Consider the following 22,556-nt stretch of genomic DNA (forward strand, 5'->3'; position numbering starts at 1 on the left):
GAACATATCATTCCAACCTACGTTTTGACTTGACTTTCCCTTTTAAAGCGCAGCTCATGGAAAACGCGTCGAAGAGTTACATTAAATAATATATCATTAAACAGAGCAGGATTAATGTTACGGAATCATAAAACGTGAACATAAAACCATCTTAGGTGGTTAAGCTGATAAATGACATTAGACATGCCAGCGCATCGAGCTCTATTATTTCCAATGATAAGTGTCTGCTGTCTGCTGATCAGGCTCAGTGCACAACCATTGACTCAAGCACCCTATAATTCCCCTCAAGGCCATAAATACTTTGCAATTTCAAGTCTATCATCAATGTCACAGTGTACGCAAAGACAAATGTCCCCTCTAATGCACTCAAAGCTGATACGCTTTATTTGAATATGACATAAACATGCTCGTGGAGAGTTATGGCCTCTTTCCATGCTCTGCCCCCACCCCGCCTTTCTACTATTGGCCGGCGCCGCCATTCTCGGGCCCAAAAGCGAGCTTACGGCTCGAGAGGCTGGCTGGAAACTTTCGATCCTCCCGCTTGTGTGAGCGGAGGCCGGATAGGCACGAAAGAGGAGTGGACAAAATCCACTCACTCATTCGCCGCTCTCTCCTCTGTGCGTGTTGCATCTCGCTCGCTCGCGTATTGATGGATGCCATCATGAGTCGGGTAAGTCGTATGCATGCATTAAGAAGAAAAAAAAATAGTGAGTCATCTTCAGCCGGCTCGTGTTTACGATTCCTTTCCTTTTTTTTTTTTTTTTGATGGGAATCTTTCCCGGCGGGATGACTAAGCAGGAAGGCCGACGGGGGAATTTTTGGAGCATCAAAGCGAGATGGAACTTTTCCAGGCAGTCAAAACATCTATTTGATGAGCGGTCCTTGCTTTTTAACCCCTTGGTGTCAATTTTGGCCCGTTGTCCTTGATACATCCAACAAAAAGTATTAAAAAAAAAAAAAACACTTGAGGCTAAAAATGACTAGAAGTTGTCTAAACCGGTAGAAGTCCAAAACAGCATCATGCATTCATTACTAAATGCTCGCAAAGGTTTTTTTTCTATTTTCTGTTTTAAATTAAGACGTATAGACTGTATAAACACTGTAAGAAATAACGTTGAAAATGGATTCATATTACTTTGTTCTTATGTTAATGCTAAAACAGATACAAGTTTAGGTATGCTTATTATTTTTAATAATTTTATTTATAGTCCATGCGTCGAGTGGTGGTGGTGGGGGGGTGGAAGGTCTTCTCGTTTAGGGTCCTTATTGTAAAAAGTCAACTTTCTTTGGAGCTTTTCATCATGCTAGCATGTCGATTTCTCAACCTAAACAACCCCAAAGTGTTCATTTCTTTCAATAATTAATTTCGAAGGATTTCTTGCTTATTCTGTGCCCCACCTGAGCAGGTAAATATGACAGAAATGCTAATGATGACAGAAAAAAATTGCCCCCTCCCTGCATGAGAGTAAATACACACCAACCATAACCATGTCTTATAGTTTGATTTTCGTCAAGTTGTTAGCTACGTTTTACTGTTGAAAATACAAAAGTGGAGAAATATGTCAGACCTGTAAGCTTTTTTGGTGAAAACTGGATCCCGCGGGGACTGATTTGATAGAAGGAATGTGTGTAGACAGTAGAAAGTGATTTGCATTTTAACATCGGTAAAACACCTTTAAATAACATTTTAAAGGAGGCGTGGCAGCCACACCGTGAAAGGGGCCGCTTCAGTAAACAAGACGTTTCACTTCCTGGATAGAAATGTCAGTACTCTTTTTAATATGAAATTGAATCGTCAAATGTGCCAAATATAACCTCTATGCATATATTTAACTGTGGAAGGTATAAAAATATCATGATCGTGGTCCTTTGGAAAAAAAAAAAAAAAAGCACATGTTGTCATTTCCCATATGGAATGCAGCTTGTAAACACGTGAAGGCCTACACTTCTGTTAGTGACCACCATGAAAGTTCCACAAATGCCACACACTAATCAAACACTTTTGATTGACACCGAGGGATCACATTAATTATTCTATACATGCATACTACAACTTAGAAGCTTGACGTGAACACAAGTGGGACACCGCGGTTGGTATGCACGCTTTGTCCTGCTAATTGCTTACTTATCTCGTTTTTGTAAGAAGGGATGTTTGACATCTTCCCACGAGAGTATGTTGTTCCTTTTGATCGCCTCTGGGACAGGCGTTGCCATGGAAACGCATATGGGGCATGTTTTTAAAGAGTGGATGTTAACCCTTTTGCAGTATTTTGACCATTTTGGGGTCATTTTCTTCCACGTCATTCTCGCTGTATTTTAGCCAACTAAGAGGGCACGCCATGTTGAACTTTGAAGATGTGAATCATCTGGGTGAAATTTCAGCTCCCTAGCGTCTTCTTTCAAAGCTTTCTCTTTGCTTTGAAATACATTTGATGTAAAGGTCAAAGTATTGAAGAAAATACCGCTTAAGGGTTTAAGTTAAATCGGAATTTGTGAAATTTGCAGAATTATTATGAGCGAGCAGTAGTTTACCCCAGTATAATTTACCCCCGTATTTTTTTCTCTGTGAAGTAGCGACTATGAGGTCAATAACTACCTGTTCTTCTTCTTTCTCTTCTTTCCATTCTTCCGATTCCTTTTCTCCTTCTTCCACTTCGCTATCATTTTTGTGTGAATGTTTGTCTTTCTCCATGTGGCCTGTGATTGGTCAGAATACAATCAAGGTATATCCTGGTGTTCTTCATATAAGTCGACTGCTTTTACCTCAGCCGCCACCATAAACACGAGCATAGAAAAAGTACGGATGCAACAGACGGCCGCATGTGATCACATTCTAATGTATTTGTCTTGAGGCATGCTCAAGTAGCATATGGCTCATTATCCAAGCTTATTTTAAATGCCGCATTCCAACAATTCTGTGTTTATTAAGATGTGGGCTCAATGTTTATATAAGAGCTTGTACACTCGATTGTGCGCATTTGCGCATATAATATCCCATCTTTATTGCAAAGAATTAATTAGATGACTTTTGCTGGTTTCAGCATTTATTACAGTGCTTTACAATGAAGGAAAATTGCTACATATTTTCATCAGCGTAAATGCTGAGAGCTATCAGATCAACGTGCTAAAGAAATTAATGCAATGTGGTTTCATTTATGCCAGTGTCTCATGGCAAGCTACAAATACACACAGATGTGTAGAAAATGATGTCACAACTATGTGATTGAATGTCTAGTAAGTAGTTTTCTGCTGTCGTCTAGCTTATCATAGCTGATTTTAGATAAGGGGCGGGGTCACCTGACAAAGGAAAGTCATGTAATCATTTCAACAACCTGTTAGGACACCTTTTTGGAATATGGAAGCAACTGTTTTTATATTCATTTTTGTGCTTCTTCATGTAAATTCTAAAGTATATTAATAATTGAGTAATTTTTTAGAAAGCCTTGACTATAGTTAATTTGATAAGTATAGAAAATAATTATACTAAATAAGATAAAATAATAAATTACTATTGTTATTGTCCTTATTATAAATAAATACATTATAATTATAATAAATAAAAATAAAATAAAGGAATGAAAATTACAATAAATTATTCTTTTATCATATCTATCATATTATTCAATTATAGTATTTTTTTTATTTACAAATTGTGCATTTTGCAACTTGCTGTCGACTTAGAAACGACCAATTGCTAACCTACCTACGTTTTGTAACATTCGCAAGCTGAGTTGTGATTGGTTATTGCCTGAGCACGTGGTCGTTCTCGTTTGACAGCACTTGGCAAAAAAATGTTTTCAAAGGTATTCATTGTACATGAAAAATATTAAGATTTTTCCTGCTTAAAATCACCATACACGTCACGTTCAAATGTGATCCTTTTCATTCAAGTCCTTTTAATTGTAATTCAAATTGACTTTTTTATGATTTGTGCTTATTTGCGTGCATTCTGTCAACTCAAAAGTCAAATTGTGTAATTTACTTCCATTTGGGGTAGTCAATACTACTTGTAGTTATCAAATGCGCCACATAGTGGTGCACTTTGACTATTTTCCGCATTGTAGCCATTGCTGATGTTTGACCTCTCCTAATTGGAGCGTGTTGCTGTAACAACAACACGCTGGAAGTCTCATTGTTCAAAAAAATGTTCCTTACGGTCCGGTGTTTTCCCCATTGCCGGCACGTGCCAGATCACTCTGAGGAAGTTTATGCAGTTGACCTCAACAACACTCAAAGAATGCAGACACAGTGTCCAGAGAGCAAATTAAAACAGAGAACTTTTCGAAAATGAAGCGTTGTGATATTTTTTTGGTATTGCATTCGAATATATGCATTATTGTCACTAAAAGTATTTGTGGAATTATAGGCTATCCGTTTTTTTTTTTAAACGATGCTTGTAATTGTATGTTTTGCCTGTTATTTTTTTTTTTTATTCTTGGTCCAGTCTACAAGCCTACAATCTTTATAATTGTTTAGTTGAAATTTGTTTCGTGGAATTTGTTTTTTTTAAGGTATGCTCGTAACTTTAAGTTCTTGTATGATTGTATATAGTATACATCCTCATATATATTTATATGTTTCCTCTATTTTCGTCATCCTTGGCCCAGCCCTCCCCTAAAAATGCTTTTTAAATCCAAATCTGACACACATTTTCCTTCCTAGTTTTCTTTTTCCTGTATTATTTCAGTTGTCTCAACCTTTTCTCAGTAATTTACACCCGATAAAAAAAAAAATCTGCCTTTAAAATGACTTCAAATGGAATGTTGTGCCATTTGCACACAAATCAATAATCCTTTGAACCCAAATATGTTGAAGTATCTCAACTTGTATTTTATTTAACTGTTGCGCGCATCCATATGAAATATAATTTGCAAAGGAGTCACTCGAATACGATTTGAAAAAAAAAGATGCTTCATGTTCCAAGCAATTTGCCTTTAATTTGAAAATAAATTGCAGCGTTGCTCCCGCTGCATTAAAAAGCTTTAAATTAGATTTGCTGAAATTTGCAGAAACCCTTTTAAAGTCTCATGTATCCCCTAAAGTGCCTCACACACCCCCAGGGGTAGTCGGATCCATCATTATTCAGATTTTCAGCACAATTTCATGTGTTGCCCTAAATTTTATCATGTTAGGTCAATATTGCAATATTGCAATATTGCGTCTACCAAGAGGTCGTGTAGAAACTGTAGTTGTTTTTTAATTTTACTACAATATTTTGTTTTTACCTTACTCTTCTCATATCACACTCCTCCAGGACCTCGTAATTCCTAACCAATGTATAAATTTTATCCAGATCTGCACCCTAATTGCACATTTATGTAGATATGCTTAACTCTTGTGCTGTATTTGACCATTTTGGGTCATTTTGGTGATGGCACACTCTTGCTAGAGTGATAACTATGTGGTCATGCCCCAAGTTGTATCCATCTGGGTGAAATTTCAGCTCCCTTGTGCAAGGATGGGCAAACCTTTTCACCCAAGGGCTACAAAGGGTTTTAAAATGTAACAAAAGGGACCAGCACCACTGCCCTAGTGTCTTCTCTCAAAAGATCAAAGGATTGTACAAAATACAACACAAAGGTTAAAATTACACTACATATCGTTGAATAGATTTTGCGAATGTGGCAAATAAGCATAAGATGATGTCGGCAACAATGAGGCATGGCGCCGGTCAGGAAGCAGGAAGTGTGCGTCTAATCTCATGGTTGCGTCGGGCCGCAGATCAGGGTACATTTGTCGCTCTAATGAAGCGTTTTGCCCGGCTAAAGCCCTAAATCACATTACAGGCCTGAGCAGGCCGCGGCGGAGCGTGGCGGCTTCACCGAGCACCAGCAGGCCCTCGCGTTGGTCACGCTCGCGCTCATTACCCGTAATGACGTTAGGTGTCTTCCCCGGGTAAAAAAAAAAAAAAAAAGGAGCTTCTTCGCTCTGATCTTTGCGGCCGTCATTAAAGGCTGATAAAAGGCCGCGTCCAAACGGATTAGAAAGTGCTTGAGCGAGAAATTGTCTCCCTATCTTTTGACATTGTCGTCGTTTCATCTCCAAAAGAGCCATTACTTGCTAATCAAATCAACGGGGCTGTGATAAGTTCATTTCTTGACAAAGTCGCACACGCTCGCAGCTAACGCTGCGTCACCGCTGCAATGGCAGTCACGCTTAATTGTATGCCAAAACGTGTTAGCATTAAGGCTAAATGTTATACCCTCATTCAAGCAAAAATAATTTGACCTTAATATAGCAGATTTAGTCTTTTTGTACCTCTACCATGGGAGCTAATCTCGTTCATAGTTAGGAAATCCTTCAAATCTTGCCTCAGCTTTTTCTGGGTCAACTTTGCATGGACTTTGGTTCCTCCATTACAAAAATATAAATATTAAGTTTATATAAGATTGTAATTGCCCATTGGTATTAATTAGAGCTGTCACCATCAATTCCTCTGTGCAATTATCAAATAATCAGATGCAAAAAAAAAAAAAAAAAAGTGTCCAAAACATTTGGCCGAGAAAGAGCTAATTTTAGTGCCTGGAGGGTTCCAAGTATACCAAGCAGATACCATCGGCCAAAGGCTAACACAAACTGCCAGTTGCTCCTTTGCCGAGTGAAAATTTCATCACCATGACTTGTGATGTGCATCCTTCCAGTAAAAGATGATTCAGTGTGTCTCTATTACGGTATTTCAACACATGGGGTGGAGAGAGATGTGGAGATGTTGTGGAGACAGAGCGGGGGGCTCTCATATCTATCTAAATCTCTCTCTCTCTCTCTCTCTCTCTCTATATATATATATATATATATATATATATATATATATATATATATATATATATATATATATATATATATAAAAGATGGCTACAAGATGGCTCGGTGGGGGCAGTGAATAGCACATCCACCTATTAAAAGGATCTGCCTTCCAGTCTGGAGTTTGCATGTTCTCCCCGAGCCTATGTGTGTTCCCTCCGGGCACTCCGGCCTCCTCCCACATTGCAAAAACATGCATGGCAGTTGAATTAGACATACTAAATTGTCCTTAGGTGTGAATGGTTGTTTGTCTCTGTGTGCCTTGCGATTGCCCAGAAACCAGTTCAGGGAACTGGTAAACTTCTGCCCGAAACCCGCTGGGATAGGCACCAGCAATCCTGGATGGATGGATGGCTAGATATGAAGCGTTCAAATACTGTTTTTAAATCAAAACCAAATTCCTCATTCAAACCGTTGCACCTCTAACTGTTATGTTTACCTTGTTGTTCAGTGTCCTGCGCTGTTATACTCCACAGTCTCCACTTGGTTGCCATGGCCCACAAGCTCCCTTAAGGAGAGGATCTTTCTCCTGCTTTGTATTTGTTTGTTTGCATGTCTCGTCCAAATGATGCGTTCAGTACCGTGTGGTTTTTACATATTACTGTGGTGGAAAACCCAACTGTCCCAAACTGAAGAGATAATAGTTGAGCGGGGACTGAAAAGTGGAAAACTGGCATTTGGCGTTTCCACATCCTCCTGTTTGAAGTCAATTTCACAGTGTAAACTTCCCAGATGTTTGTTTTTTTTCTTCAAACTCAACTTGTAATCCATCGTTACCATTGCGGGTATTTAAAAGTTGAGATTTGAACCGCGAACTTCATGATTTAAGACGAGAAATTTTAACTCTTGGCAATCCATTGTTCCCAGGGAGGGTCACGATCGTTCCCATGCTGGTCTTGCCAAATCATCCGAATGTTTAGTTTGAATTTCTCATGGCTTTGAATAACTGTGACATGTGTGGGAGAGTCCACGATGTGTGTTGTAGAAGAGAAGTCACTCAGGGGACACCCGATGAGTGACGGCGACCGCGGTACACGGAAAGCTGACGGCACCTCCACTCGAGGGCCGACTGGGATGTGGCAGATGATGTCATGTCATGTCAGCTTTAGCTCGGTGTCCATCACCGGGGAGAGCAGCTGGAGTTTGATGTTCCCAGTCACCCGTTGTGTTTTCAAGACATTTGTCTCGGCGGGTACGCTGCTCCGTATTGTGTTTCGGATTTGTCGGACATTGCGGTGTTTACCGAGCGGATCCCGGGGGATTTTTTTTCCCCCGACTTTTGACATGACTTACTGTAGGTTTTTGTTTATTCCTCCCTGGTGAGTAGCACAAGCAAAAAACATTGTCTTCCTATGTTTGTTTTGTATTTGTAATCCACAGTTTCCATTTTCATGTGGAGATTTTGGACTTTGCGCCTCATCTAATGTCTGCAACTGTCTCGATTTGGTGTAGCAGGATCCGGTAAAAACTTCCGCATAGTTAATTTTTATTATTTATACTAGACAAAAAAAAGGGCTTCAAATGTTGGGACAGCAATAACATAATGTACCGTCAACAACGCACGAAAAAGTCCAACTTCAAAATTAACACGCCAAATAATTGCCAAAAATGTCAATGTGATATTTTTATCAAGATTTTATTTTGAAGGTTTTCCTCCAAGGGCTGGTTGCGTTTCCAGTAGCTTGACACCTTCAAGTCTTCTGTACAGTATGGCACATTCAAATGCAGTATCATGTAATAAATACTACCGTAATTCCCCAAATATAAGACACCCAAAAATGCACAAACGTGTGGGTGTTTCCTATAAATGATAACTTAAAAAATAGATTTTTTTTTTCTATTCTACACCATTTGAAGAAGATGGCTCTATCACCCACATAAGCAGAGTTTTGACACCCAGATATGCATTTTTATATTGGCCGCATTCTTACTTAGAATATTTACGGTAACGGGACGAGCTAGAGGGCGGACGTCAGTAGGTTTTTAGTAGCAAATGTCTGTTGCAGCTAACACCAGCAGCTCATGTTAGTTGAGTTATGGCATTTTTTCCATTAAAAGAAGCGAGCAGACTGAACCAAAGCCCGAGTCCATCCATGTTCACACGCAGCATTTTTACTAAAAAAGGTTTATGTAAAAGTTATAATGTCTCCAGCTAAGGGTGCGTCCTATACACGGGTGCGCCTTATATTAGCGGGATCACGGTAATCGACTTCCATTTTGTTTGTATTGTCCCGAATATACTGTGTAAATACTAAGTGATTTTTTTAGTCCTCATCCTGCCTGTTACAAGTCAGTCGTGATTCACACAGCGTTGTTGTGTGAGGGTCAAAGGGACACTCACGGACCCACACAAAGGAAAGCCTGACACTGATATGGGCTGTTATCACACAAATGTACCTGTGAGCTCATGGGATGGGCCACTCGCTTTCTCACTCTCGCTCACTTTCTCCCATACACACACACGCGCACACACACACACGCTCCTCTTCCAGTGCTGGCCATCCCTCCGGCTGTAGGTGGAGCTGGAGCTTTCCTGGAATTGTCGGGCAACTTTTCCTGTTGTGCTGGCTCCAGTCTCGCTCAATCAGCTCTGTGGTGGGATTAAGGGGAATGTCGGTCTCTGGAATCGCAGGCGCGCTTCCCAGCATGCCGACGAAGCCTCCTCCGCTCTGGTGGATGTGATTTGTTATTTTCTTCTCCCGGTTGTGGTCAAAGGTCGTCTTCCTTCTGCAGACATGAATCGGCGGGGCAAAGCGGGGCGGAATCCATCGGTGGGTCATTGGAAAAGTGTTTTGTGTCTTTTTCGGGATTGTCAATCGGACGTGTGTTTGTTACAATGCCTTAGTGTGGTCTGTAGTTAGAGCAGCAGAAAACGGTTTGATAACACCGTTGCGCCATTATTCTACTTTTTATTTTTAGTCCTGAAACTTAAATTGAGGTCAGAGATTGGATGAGATGTCACCTGAGCGTCGGCTCCCACTTCAAGCAAGAAAGTGACATCACTAGCATGACAATCGCACACTTGTCCATTAGGTTCTTTTGTGTGTGTGTGTGTGTGTCAAAGGAGCCTACATGCTCTGAGGTAATTGCTGTCTCCTTTCCCGATAACAAGCTTTCGCCTTCTTCACACATAATGAGCGGTTATGTCAAGGGGGGGTGCGAATGGTGGAAGGTCAGGGGGTGCGCTATGTCCACTCACAGCTGGGGTGTCTGACCCGACCCGGGAACAAAGGTTTCAGTGTGTGTGATAGTGTGGAGTGCGTGGAGGCCCTCGCCATCAGCAAAGCAGGCCAATCCGCTTCTGCTTGACTGAGCTGTCAGTCCTCACAGCAGCATATGGAGAAGGGTGAGAGGGGTGAAACTACTTTATCTGGGCCAAATTAAAAAGCAGATGATACGGTTTAACGGCAGAGAGTTGCCGTATTACCCTCATATACTGGCGGGATACTTGAACAATCCAATATTAGCTGATGTAATAGCGGCAGACCAAATTCTGTTTTTAAAAGGGTAATAATGCTCAGTTGTCAGTCGTTATTTATAGCAATGTGGAACTGCGTTGAAACTTATATGTTTCCTAATAGTTTGCCCGTCTTAAGTTGTTCGGTAATCAATGTAGAAGCATCTCCTTAGTATGATGCAGTGCAATTTTTTTATCAGTGCAAAATGGAAAATAATTACTTGATATTATTCAGGACCCACATGTTCAGGAAGCTTACTGCATAATAATAATAATAATAATAATAATAATAATAATAAAGGATATTGTAATAATAATAAAGGATATTGATTGAAAAATTATACAAATCACACTCACGTTCTACAATAGAATAGAATAGAATTTCTTTTTGTTGGTGTACAGTATACAATGAAAATTGGTAACACTGCTCTGATTGGTGTTTATTAACATTAGAATATTAAATAAATGGCATATATTACACATGTAATAATTTACTATAACGACTATTTGTCTAGCGATTCATACTCACGTTTTGCAATAGAATAGAATAGAATGTCTTATTGCTACTGTAAACGAAAATGCTCCGATTGGCGCATATTGATATTATAATGTGAAATAAATGGCGTATATTACACAATAATAATCATCATCATAATCATAATATACTATTTTTTGAGCCATTCACACACATTCTGGAATAGAATAAAATAGAATATTGTCAATATATTGACAATATGCCTTATTGTCACTGTACACAGTACCGCTCTGACTGGTGCATTATAATAATATGAACTATAAATAGAATAATACAATATGTAAATAAAGAATGTGTGTTCTTGTTTTGTTGTTGTGTAAGGAGAGAGTCAGACTAACTATACATATATATATATATATATATATATTTTTTTTTTTTTTTTAACAGTGATTTCAATTACAAAGATGCACACTCATCACACGCCAGAGTAAAAATTTGAACCTATATAACTGGCCGTGCAATGCAGCGCAGTTTTGCTGCGGCGCAAACAACAATCACATTATAATAATCACGTGTGACATGGTAAGTTTGTAAACGTGTGCTTTCCCACGCTATGCGCAGATAGCTGAGCGGCTTCCCTGGATCTCGCCTCCCGCTCGGCTCAGTTTGGCCTGAAGATGGAAACACTGGAGTCGGAGCTGACATGCCCAATTTGTCTGGAGCTCTTTGAGGACCCGCTTCTCCTGCCCTGCGCTCACAGCCTTTGTTCCAACTGCGCCCACCGCATCCTGGTGTCGCACTGCACCCCCAGCGAGCCCGTCCAGTCCATCCGCGCTTTCCAGTGCCCCACCTGCCGCTATGTCATCAACCTCAACCAGCGAGGCCTAGAGGGACTCAAGCGCAACGTCACCCTGCAGAACATCATCGACCGCTACCAGAAGGCTTCGCTCAGCGGGCCCAACTCGCCCAGCCAGCCCCGCCGGGAGCCGCCCGCGCCCGACGCCGGCGCCATGACGCAGCCCGGAGAGCGGGTCCCGTGTCAGTTCTGCGAGCGGGAGCCGCCCCAGGAGGCCGTCAAGACCTGCGTCACCTGCGAGGTGTCCTACTGCGACGACTGCCTCAGGGCCACGCACCCCAACAAGAAGCCCTTCACGGGACACCGCCTCGTGGAGCCCCTGCTGGACTCGCGCCTGCGAGGGGTCATGTGCGTGGAGCACGAGGACGAGAAGGTCAACATGTACTGTTTGACCGACGAGCAGTTGATCTGCGCTTTGTGCAAGCTGGTCGGACGCCACAGGGACCACCAAGTCGCCGGGCTGGCCGACCGATACGACAAACTCAAGGTGAGGCGGCGCTTCGGCCGGAAAGAAGCATCGGCGGCGCAGGAAGTGGCTTTTCGTGCTTGGCTTTTGTTCTAAGGCGTCCAAGGCATTTCACGTTGAAGGGAGCTGAAATTTCACCCAGGTGATGACAGCATGTTCACATGGCACAGCTACTTGGGGTGGATTTCTTTGTTAGAGTAGAGCAGAGCCGGATACACTTCTTATACAGAGTAGAGTGGAGTAGAGTAGAGTAGAGTAGAGTAGAGTAGAGTAGATTTCTCGGTGGAAATTGTGCTTTTTGCCAAGTAGAGTAGAGCTGAATAGATCTCTCAGTTGAATTTAGGCTAAAGTCGAGTACAGTAGAGTTCAGTAGAGTAGAGCCAAATAGATTTCTTGATGGAAACCGGACTTTTGTTATGCAAAGTAGAGTAGAGTAGAGTAGAGTAGAGTAGAATAGAGCCAGATAAATTTCTCGGAGAAAACTGGGCTTTTGTTATAACAGTACCAGGAGGGTGCCATCCCTTTGTTAAAACACAGTTAAAATGATGTGGAAAAAAACGACCCAAAAATAATCAAAATACTGCACAAAAAATAAACATTTTCTCAAATTAACAGAGCAGACAACCAAATTTTCTTTTGTTATTTCATTACTGGTTTGATCTGTACATCAAAAAAATAGGTTCAAATATTGATACATGTCTTACAAAGTAAGATTACAGAAGTTATATATGTATGTATATATGTATATATGTATATGTATGTATATATATATATATATATATATATATATATATATATATATATATATATATATTGTGTATATATATATTGTGTATATATATATATATATATATATATATATATATATTGTGTATATATATATATATATATATATATATTGTGTATATATATATATATATATATATATATATATATTATGTATATATATATATATATTGTATATATATATATATGTATATATATATATATTGTGTATATATATATATATATATATATATATATATTGTGTATATATATATATATATATATATATATATATATATATATATATATATATATATATTATATATATATATATTGTGTATATATATATATATATATATATATATATATATATTGTGTATATATATATATATATATATATATATTGTGTATATATATATATATATATATATATATATATATATATATATATTGTGTATATATAATATATATATATATATATTGTGTATATATAATATATATATATATATATTGTGTATATATATATATATTGTATATGTATACTGTATGTCTAGCACTTGCACCATGTTTGCAGTGTGTTTGTCATGACTTGCCATCTTTTACGAATGTGTCACTTTGCTACAGGGGTCAGCTGTAAGAGCTGATCCACTCCCAATAATGCGCACCCTCTCGGGGAATAGCCCACGTTTTAAATGTCAAAGCGTCATGCACTCAACAGACACTTCATTAGGTTTTCCTGCATCCTATTATGGCCTCGAAAACAGCTGGAAAAAGAAATCTGCCTCTGTTTTTGATATAATTGGTAAAAACTATGCTGCATCATAATAAGAATTTTATGTAGTTGTTCACGCGTGCCTAATGTTGTGGTCGATGTATGTATGCGTACCGCTGTGCTCAAATCTATCATTCGGAAGCTAACAATGGCGAAAAATTCCACACGAGATAAAAATCCTGAGCAGGATGGCGACACGTTAGGCCACATAGGAAGGAAGGAAGACCAGCCGCGGTGAAGGTGTGGACCACAAAGCGCTTATTTGGAAAATAAAAAATGTTTCCGTTCATCACGATGAAATCTTTTTAGGAAAAGCGATTTCCATGTCAGGCGGCTGTTCAAACAAAATTAGGGATCGCATTAGCGGGAGGGGACATATTGTTGCTTGGCTAGGAAGAGGAAATGCTTTGGCTCACACGAGTCGCCATCATTTTTTTACTGCCTGCCCTTCTCTCTGTTTATTTGAATTGTGAGATACTTCCACTTGACATTTCGGCTCACATGTTGGAAACAATCAGCATCACTTTGATGGATATTGTTATTTTGTCATATTCACCTTTTCTTCCCGAAGCTCGCCTTTTTAAATGGCTTTTAGCCTCCATTCTCTCTTATGCATGAATAAATCATATGTCTTGAATATGAGGCCTATTTTAGCTCACGCTTTCCTGCACTCGCCATATAAAGGCGCAATGTGTGATTCAGGAGTTTTTTACATTTTTCTCATTCCTTTTCTGCAGCATGCTTTTAAACATTAGCATACTTGCGCTAGATAATGGTCGCTAATGCAAAAATAATGTTTTTTTTTTTATTGACACCGTCACAGTTGAACATCTAGCACCATCCTTTTTCTATAGTTCTTTTTCTATAGTTCTTCTCATTAAGAGTTTGGAAAGGAAGAGTGGTTTTATATTCTATTTGTTCAAACTTAAGTTTAGTTATTCTAGTAGGATTTTGTGGCATTTTACCATCATAATTGGTTTTTAGTGGAACTCTTATAAGGGATGTCAACCCCAAAAATCTTCCCACTACTCTTAGCATTCTGATTATAATATTGCATTTGTGTAAAATGACTTATTTGGCAAAATCTTTTTTTTTTTGCCCATATCAGACGGCAGCCATTTTGTCGCTTGCTGTCGACTGAAAATGACATCACAGTTGCTGAGGCTTCCCCTTTTTTCTGAGCTTGGTCACGTGACATTCACAAGCTGAATTTGAAGTTGTATATAATTTGCGCCACTTTGTGACAGCAAAGTGTCATGGCTCACTGTTAGCTCCAAGCATATTTTTATGCAATTATGTTATTTCAAAATGTTCACATTTTAAATGTTCACGTCTTTTAATAATGTTTAGAATTAAGGTTAAAATATGTAGCAATGAAGAATTCTGTAAAACCATGAACCAAACTTTCTCTCTCATGAACCAAACTTTCTCTCTCTCTCTCTCTCTCTCTCTCTCTCTCTCTCTCTCTCTCTATATATATATATATATATATATATATATATATATATATATATATATATATATATATATATATATATCTCTCTCTCTCTCTCTATATATATATATATATATATATATATATATATATATATATATATATATATATATATATATATATATATATATATACACACATACATACACACACACATATATATGCTTAAAACTAGTGAATTCTTGTCAGTCTAGTTTCAGCGGAACCCTCAGGTGTCTCTTTAAACACTTATCACGCCGTCTGCGAGTGGCACCTTATTACCATTTGAATCTTACTGTACAATATATCGCTTCATTTAATTTTATGTAATGACATCTAATAAATCTTTAATTCGGCGGTGATAATGTTTCATAATGGGAGAGTGATTACGGCAGCCAATTACGGCCAGAGATGAAGTTGGAGACATAAGCCTTTGATCGGAGGCGGTGATTAACAGGGCCGAGGTTTAGTTAGACAGATGCTCGGCTAAGCTTCGCGGCCTCAGCAGGCGGCGTGATGGCTTCTTTGGCACGCCGTGACGGCTGGAGGCCGTCGTACCAATCGGCGGCCAAATGCGGTCACTCCTGTTCTTTGGCACTTAATCCGCTCCAGCATTTATTGCATTCAAAGCATAGCGTGGGGCCGGTGTGTAATTAAATATTCTCTTTAATGCTTTTTGTTTCTGTGGCTTTTAACCCAGCATGCCTTGGACACCAACCTCAGCAATCTCATCAAGAGGACCAGTGAGTTGGAAACTCTGATGGGCAAACTCATCCAGACGTGCCAACACGTGGAGGTGAGGCTATTAACGCTCAGGAAATAGTCTGAGGCGGCTTTACATCATCATCAAACGCTCATTAGCCTGTAAAGCTATAATTACCTGCACCCAGGGCTTAATGCTTAAGGTTAGAGGTTCATGTTCAAATGCAGTTGGTTAGTCTGTCAGTCAGAGTCAGTTAGTCAACAATTAGGACAGTTTAGTCAGGCAGTAGGCTTGTTGGTCAGTTTGCGCATTGGATAGTCACTTAGTTAGTCTGTTTCTATTTAGATTGCTTGGTATGCTTTTTTTATTGCCTACCTTATTATTTGGTCGGTTATGGAATGTAGTCTGCTTGGGGAAGTGAACGGAATAAGAATTTCATTGTGTGGTATTACTATGCATATGACAATAAATCTCTTGAATCATAAAATCGTATGCTTTTAGTCAGTCAGTATGTAGCCGCCTAACTAGTTAGTCAGTTAGGTAGTTGGTCAGCAAAGGAGTATGTCACTCACTTTGTTTGTATGATTGTTAGTTTTAGATTGCCAGTCAAACACTTAGTTTGTCAGCTACTTTTTTCCATTAGTTTGTTTGGTAATCACTGTAGTTAGCCTGTTAAGAAAAAAATACATCAACATGGGTGCTCCCAGCATAAATCAGCATGTTTTGTTTTTGTACTGGGTCGATCAGCATGGACCTGCACCCAACAACATTCACATGCCAGGCTACAAGCATCACACTGATTTATGTGGATTTTTTTTCTTAAGCAAGGTAGTATGTTACTACATTTTTGACAGTTTTTTGTTTTTGTTTTGTTTCGTTAGTCAGTTCTATCTAGTAGCTATTCAGTCAGCTGAGCAGTCTGTCGCCTCATCTTTTGTGAGAGTGCCTAGTTTTCTTTTAAGGTTAGTTAGTTAGTTAGTTAGTTAGTTAGTTAGTTAGTTAGTTAGTTAGTTAGTTAGTTAGTTAGTTAGTTAGTTAGTTAGTCAGTCAGACACTCAGTAAGTTCCTCAGATGTTTAGTCCGTCAGTCCATTTGTTTGTGAGAATGTCTGTTATTCTACTTGGTATTCACTCAACCAGTTAGTAAAGTTCGTCAGATGTTAAATTATTTGGCTGCTTGCCTGGTCAGTCACTTATATCGTTAGTCGTAGATAGTTATCAGGTTAGTTGCTCAGTCAGTAAGTTAATCATGCCGTCATCCAGTCAGCCCATTTGTTTGTAAGAATGTCTGTTCTTCTCTTAGCCAGTCAGTCAACCAGTTAGTTAGTTTGTACGTTTTTCAGAATTTAGTTACTTGGTTGCTTGTTCAGTTAGTTAGTCATTCCATCAGTCAATTTGGTTGTTCATTATTGAGTTAGTCAGCCAAATAGTTAGCCACATAGAAAATTAGTTAGTCAGTCAGTCCACCTGTTTGTACAGTAAGTGTCTGTTTTTCTATTTGGCAGTCAGTCAACCAGTTTGTTGGTTAGTTCTTTGCTTTCTTGGTCAGTTTTTTCACCAGTCAGTGTGGGGGTGGGCAACTTCGGTCCTTGACAGCTGCTGTCCTGCATGTTTTTATTATCACTCTTCTACAACACACCTGATTCAAATAATGAGCTCGCCAGCAAAATCTGCGGAAGCCTGATAACGATCCTGATCATTTGACTTGTCTACCTCCGAGTCAGTCAGATTTTTCTTTCATTTAGTTCACAGGTCCAGGTCCTCGAAAGCCCCAAGCCTGGATTTTTTCAACATTTCTCCCCACAATACACCTGAATCAACCCATTGGCTCATTAGCAAGCTTTGCAGGGGCCTGATAACAATCTTGATCATTTGAATAAGTAGGGTGGTTACATTGAAAATAAGCTGTATAGGGGATCTCAAGGACCGGATCTTGTGCAGCCATGACTTCATTTCTGATTTGAGTCATCATGCGTCCCAAAAGTAATCCTCCAATGTGTCGTTCACTTAACAATAGGGGTGTCCTTGATCTGCTGTTTCCTTGCCATTGTTCTCCTGAGCAGAATCACCTTGGCCAGTTTTACCACAGAAGAGGTCTCCGTGCACGTACAACAGCTCAATTTCTCTTTACCGACATCATGCTGTGCAGGCAAAATAACCTTGTTGCAAAGTAGTCCACTCCAGTGTTTCCCTATATTCATTAACCATCAATTCCACATGACCCACGGAATTCTAAGTGCTTCAGCAAGCAATTTTGTTTATAGTAATCTCCCTTGTGTTTACCTGAGCTTTGTTTCGCTTTCCCGTGATATCAAAATGCTTATTTGTAGTCTAAGTGAGTCAACCCTCTTGTGTGGGATTTGTATAGGCTTAAACTACACTTTACCTTGACGACTCTCCATTATTGACTGGCGATTATCTGGACTTGTCTCCTGTGTCTAGATAAATGCATCCAGGCAAGAAAACAAGCTGCTGGAAGAGTGTGACCTCTTGATCAATATCATACAGCAGAGAAGGCAAATCATCGGTACCAAGATAAAAGAGGGAAAGGTACTGTTTGTCCCCTTTTATATCTCGATAACCTTGATAACCCTCGCCGCTGAGATGCTGGAACTCAACAACGGGGCTCATTGTTCTCGTTGGAATGCTGCTTTGTTACATGCTGGGTTCAAACATCGAAAGCTCCTAAACTTCATGAGTTATCAATTCATATAATAGTAAAATAATCATAATTATTACACGTATAATAATACGTTCGCTTAATTGATATTTATTAAGAGTTGTGAATGGCTCTGGGTTAATTTAATCACAAATTGAACTGGCTCCTAAACTGTCCAAAACTTTGACAGTGGCGGTCGACCATGTGTGTTTCACCATAAGTGAAAAGTGATGACTAGAAAGTTGTTATCAGGGCTTAAAATGCTCTGTCAGGTCCATGAACCATCTGCCCAATGATACTTGCGAGCTATTGAATTTTTATTGTTAGTGAGTGACCCTCATTTGGCACATTTTTGACCATTTTCTTCACCAATGGATTCCCTTTGGCCTCGTTCAGACAGTGCGCCTAAGGAAGCTGGCGCAGCAAATCAGCAGCTGCAAGCAGTGCGTGGAGAGGTCCGCCTCACTCATAGCCCAGGCCGACCACACCCTGAAGGAGACGGACCCCTCACGTTTCCTTCAGTCGGCCAAAAGCATCTGTGAGAGGTCAGCGTATGCTCAAAGCATCTCTTTAAAAAAGTTGAAGAAAATGTCAGTGCCTGATTATGCATTCCTTCACCTGTTACAGAGTCTCCATGGCAACGGCGTCCTCTCAGATCTTGCTACCAGAAATTAACCTGAACGACACCTTTGATACTTTTGCTCTAGATTTCACAAGGGAGAAAAAAATATTAGAGAGCTTGGATTATCTCACAGGTGAGTGTTTTTAATCCAGTTTGCTTTTATGCGGAATCATGTTAATTTTGCTTGGCTTGATGACAATAATTGGAGTTTGCATAAATTGTTGTGGACTGTCTTAGCATTTTGGGTGTTTATATCATGGATGTATTAGCTTCAGATCAAAGGTGGTCTTCTTAATTTTTTGTAAAATTCTTGCCATTTCTTTTAAAACATAGTGTACATTTTGGAGTATAAGCCACAACTTTTTTCTCATGATTTGAGCCCTGTGGCATATAGTTCAGTGTGTGTTCATGTGTGTGCATGTGTTTCAAATCTATGTGCAGTTGGTCAGTTACATTTTTATCCAAATTGAGGAAGAAAAAAAATGAACAATGATGTTGACAACATGCAACAAAAAGTTATGAGGAATGTATTACACTTGTTTACAACCTTGTACCCTAAAATCCATACAAAATCACTTTACCAAGTGTCGAAACAACATCAAAAGGTCATATGTGCAAAAACTAACAAAAACAAGATGTTTTTGTGTGAATTTAGCTAGTGGGATTGTGACAGCATCTGAATTACACTTGTTAGGCGTTAAAAGAATCACAAAGACCTGATGCTAATAAGCGCCCACTAATCCCTGCGACAAATTGTTTTTTGTTTGCTATTTTTACACCCGCTCGAGTGAAGCCTTTGATGATAATCTCCGAACAACATTTGTTGTTTTTTGTTGTTTTCTTCCTTGCTTGCAGCGCCAAATCCGCCGGTAATCCGTGAGGAATTATGCACGGCTTCGTACGACACCATCACGGTTCACTGGACGTCAGATGACGAGTTCACCGTGGTGTCCTATGAACTCCAGTACGCCATCTTCACCAGCCACGCCAATGTCGTCAGTGAGTTTTGCTGATTGTCTCCAGATATGAATAGGAAATATGTCGTGTCAATTGCGTTACCAAAAGCGGATTCTGGCTTTCTTTTCTGCAGGTTTATGCAATTCTGCCGACAGCTGGATGATCGTGCCAAACATCAAGCAAAACCACTACACGGTGCACGGGCTCCAATGTGGCACCAAGTACATCTTCATCGTTAAAGCCATCAACCAGGCTGGAAACCGTAGTAGCGAACCCGGGAAGCTCAAGACTAACAGTAAGTCACTTTCCCTCTTTTCCCCACAATGTAGAGCAATGTCTCATTTTTCTTTATGTCCAAGGTCAACCCTTCAAATTGGATCCAAAGTCCGCTCACCGGAAGTTGCGGGTGTCCCACGACAACCTGACGGTGGAGAGAGACGAGACGTCGTCCAAAAAGAGTCACAGTCAGGATCGCTTCAGCAGCAACAGCAGCTACGGCGTCACCGGGAACGTTTACATCGACAGCGGCCGTCATTACTGGGAAACTCTCATTGGAGGAAGCACGTGGTGAATACGCTCAACTTCCTTTTCTTGAAAAATCATATATATATATATATATATATATATATATATATATATATATATATATATATATATATATATTAAGTTCAAATCCACCTCACTCCGGCTTTACTGTGTGGAGTTTGCATGTTCGTCCTGCGTGGGTTCTCTCCAGGCACACCGGCTTCCTCCCACATTCCACAAACATGCACGGCAGGTGAACCGGACGTACTAAATTGTCCTTAGGTGTAATGATGTGGGAGAAAATGACCCAGAACTGGTCAAAATACTGCACAAGGGTGAAGCATGCCCCAGGAGTGACTTCATGGACAGTTTGGGGCCATTTATTACTTTACACACAGATCATATATAGTACAAGTCACATAGCGCAACCTCATAAGAATTGAGCATCGAGCATGTCTGAATGTAGCCTTAGTCTCTACCAGAGGCTGACACTTTTGGCGGAATAAATCCCACAGGATTGGAGTCGACTTTATTTGAATCACAGGATTGGGAGGTTACAGGATAAAAAGGGAGCAGATGGGAGCAGAATTATACAAAAAACAAAACAGACCAAAAAAAAAACAAACTGACAGATGTGCAGCCATTTGTAGTTTTGTGCAAACACATTTTTTAATGAAGTATGCTAGCTATAGTGATTCTTTCCATCTTTTTTCGCTCCCTTGCATCATGGAGGTTTGCCGTGGGTATCGCCTACAAGTCGGCACCCAAGCACGAGTGGGTGGGCAAGAACTCGGCCTCCTGGGTGCTCTCTCGGTGTAACAGCTCTTGGCTGGCCCGCCACAACGGCAAAGAGACCCCCCTAGAGCCCTCGCCCCACCTGCGCCGACTGGGCGTCCTGCTGGACTACGACTCCGGCTTCCTGTCCTTCTACGACGCTGTGGGCTCACAACACTTGCACACGTTCGACATAGCCTTCGCGCAGCCCGTCTGCCCCGTGTTCAACGTGTGGAACCGATGTGTCACCATCCTCACCGGACTGCCCATCCCAGATCACCTCGAGGGGAACGAGTCCAGCAACTGAAGCGCAGCATTTTTGTGCGGACTTTTTTATAGGCACAATAAATAACTGTTTTTTTTATTCCTCAACCAACCGTTTAATGAGTTTAAATAACAATTTGTGTTTCTAAAATCCCAAGCGTTTTACTTTGCACATTATTCTGCTGGATCGTTTCAAAAGGGGATACCTACTGTTTGAAATTGCTAAAGTATTTTAAATAGGCTGCTTTTTTTTTTATTTACTTACTTACTTAAATTTAATTTGTGCATTTTTATCCATGTGATGTAAAACTATTTTTGGCGGGAATTGTTATGCGTCATTATTCTAAATTTTCTTTGAGGGCTGTATAATAAATGTATATTTTAATACTGTATATGTGCAAACTTTTTTAGCACTTTGAGAAGGAAAATATGACAATAAAATGCATTTCCAAGTGACTTGTACAGAGGTATTTTTCTCATCCTGAATTTAAATTGCATTTGAATTGTATATTTTTTTCTACGATAAGATCCTGTCAATTTTTCGGAATTATTCCAATAAACCTGCTTTTGGATAAAAACTGACACTATTAGTGCGATTTAAATCTTAATACAAAGTACATTTTTCAGTGGCGGGCACTCAAAGTTATATCACTTGAGGCGGATTTTGTCCAATCCTTCAATCTTTACATTAAAGGCATTTCAAAGGGAAAGCACTGAAAGAAGGTACAGAGGAGCTGAAATTTCACCCAGATGGTGACAACATGTCATCGTTCAAAGTGGCATTACTACTTGTTAGGAGAGTGCCATTTCTTGGATAAAATACTACCAGAATGATGTGGAAGAAAATGACCCAAAAATGATCAAAATACTGCATGAGGGTTAATAACATTTCAATGCCCGTCGACTTATTTCATTTTTTTTTCCTTTCTCCTTTGTTCTCATTGATACTCCTCATTTTTGTGTGAGTAATAAAAGCCAAAGAAAAAG

General features: G+C 39.7%; 1 protein-coding gene across 1 annotated transcript; it reads left to right on the top strand.

Annotated features, from left to right (window-relative positions):
- The first annotated feature begins 512 nt into the window (after positions 1-512).
- Positions 513-22,025, top strand: mid1 (midline 1). The gene is made up of 10 exons (XM_088415933.1): positions 513-670; positions 11,355-12,076; positions 15,767-15,862; positions 18,211-18,318; positions 18,824-18,972; positions 19,055-19,182; positions 19,905-20,048; positions 20,140-20,301; positions 20,366-20,573; positions 21,264-22,025. The coding sequence occupies exons 2-10, from the start codon at positions 11,411-11,413 to the stop codon at positions 21,610-21,612; spliced, it is 2,010 nt and encodes a 669-aa protein (XP_088272059.1). The 5' UTR covers positions 513-670; positions 11,355-11,410; the 3' UTR covers positions 21,613-22,025.
- Positions 22,026-22,556: the final 531 nt, after the last annotated feature.

Source organism: Hippichthys cyanospilos, chromosome 5 (assembly GCF_059441005.1).
Source record: "Hippichthys cyanospilos isolate Australia breed blue-spotted pipefish chromosome 5, RoL_Hcya_1.0, whole genome shotgun sequence".
Classification (NCBI taxonomy): domain Eukaryota; kingdom Metazoa; phylum Chordata; class Actinopteri; order Syngnathiformes; family Syngnathidae; genus Hippichthys; species Hippichthys cyanospilos.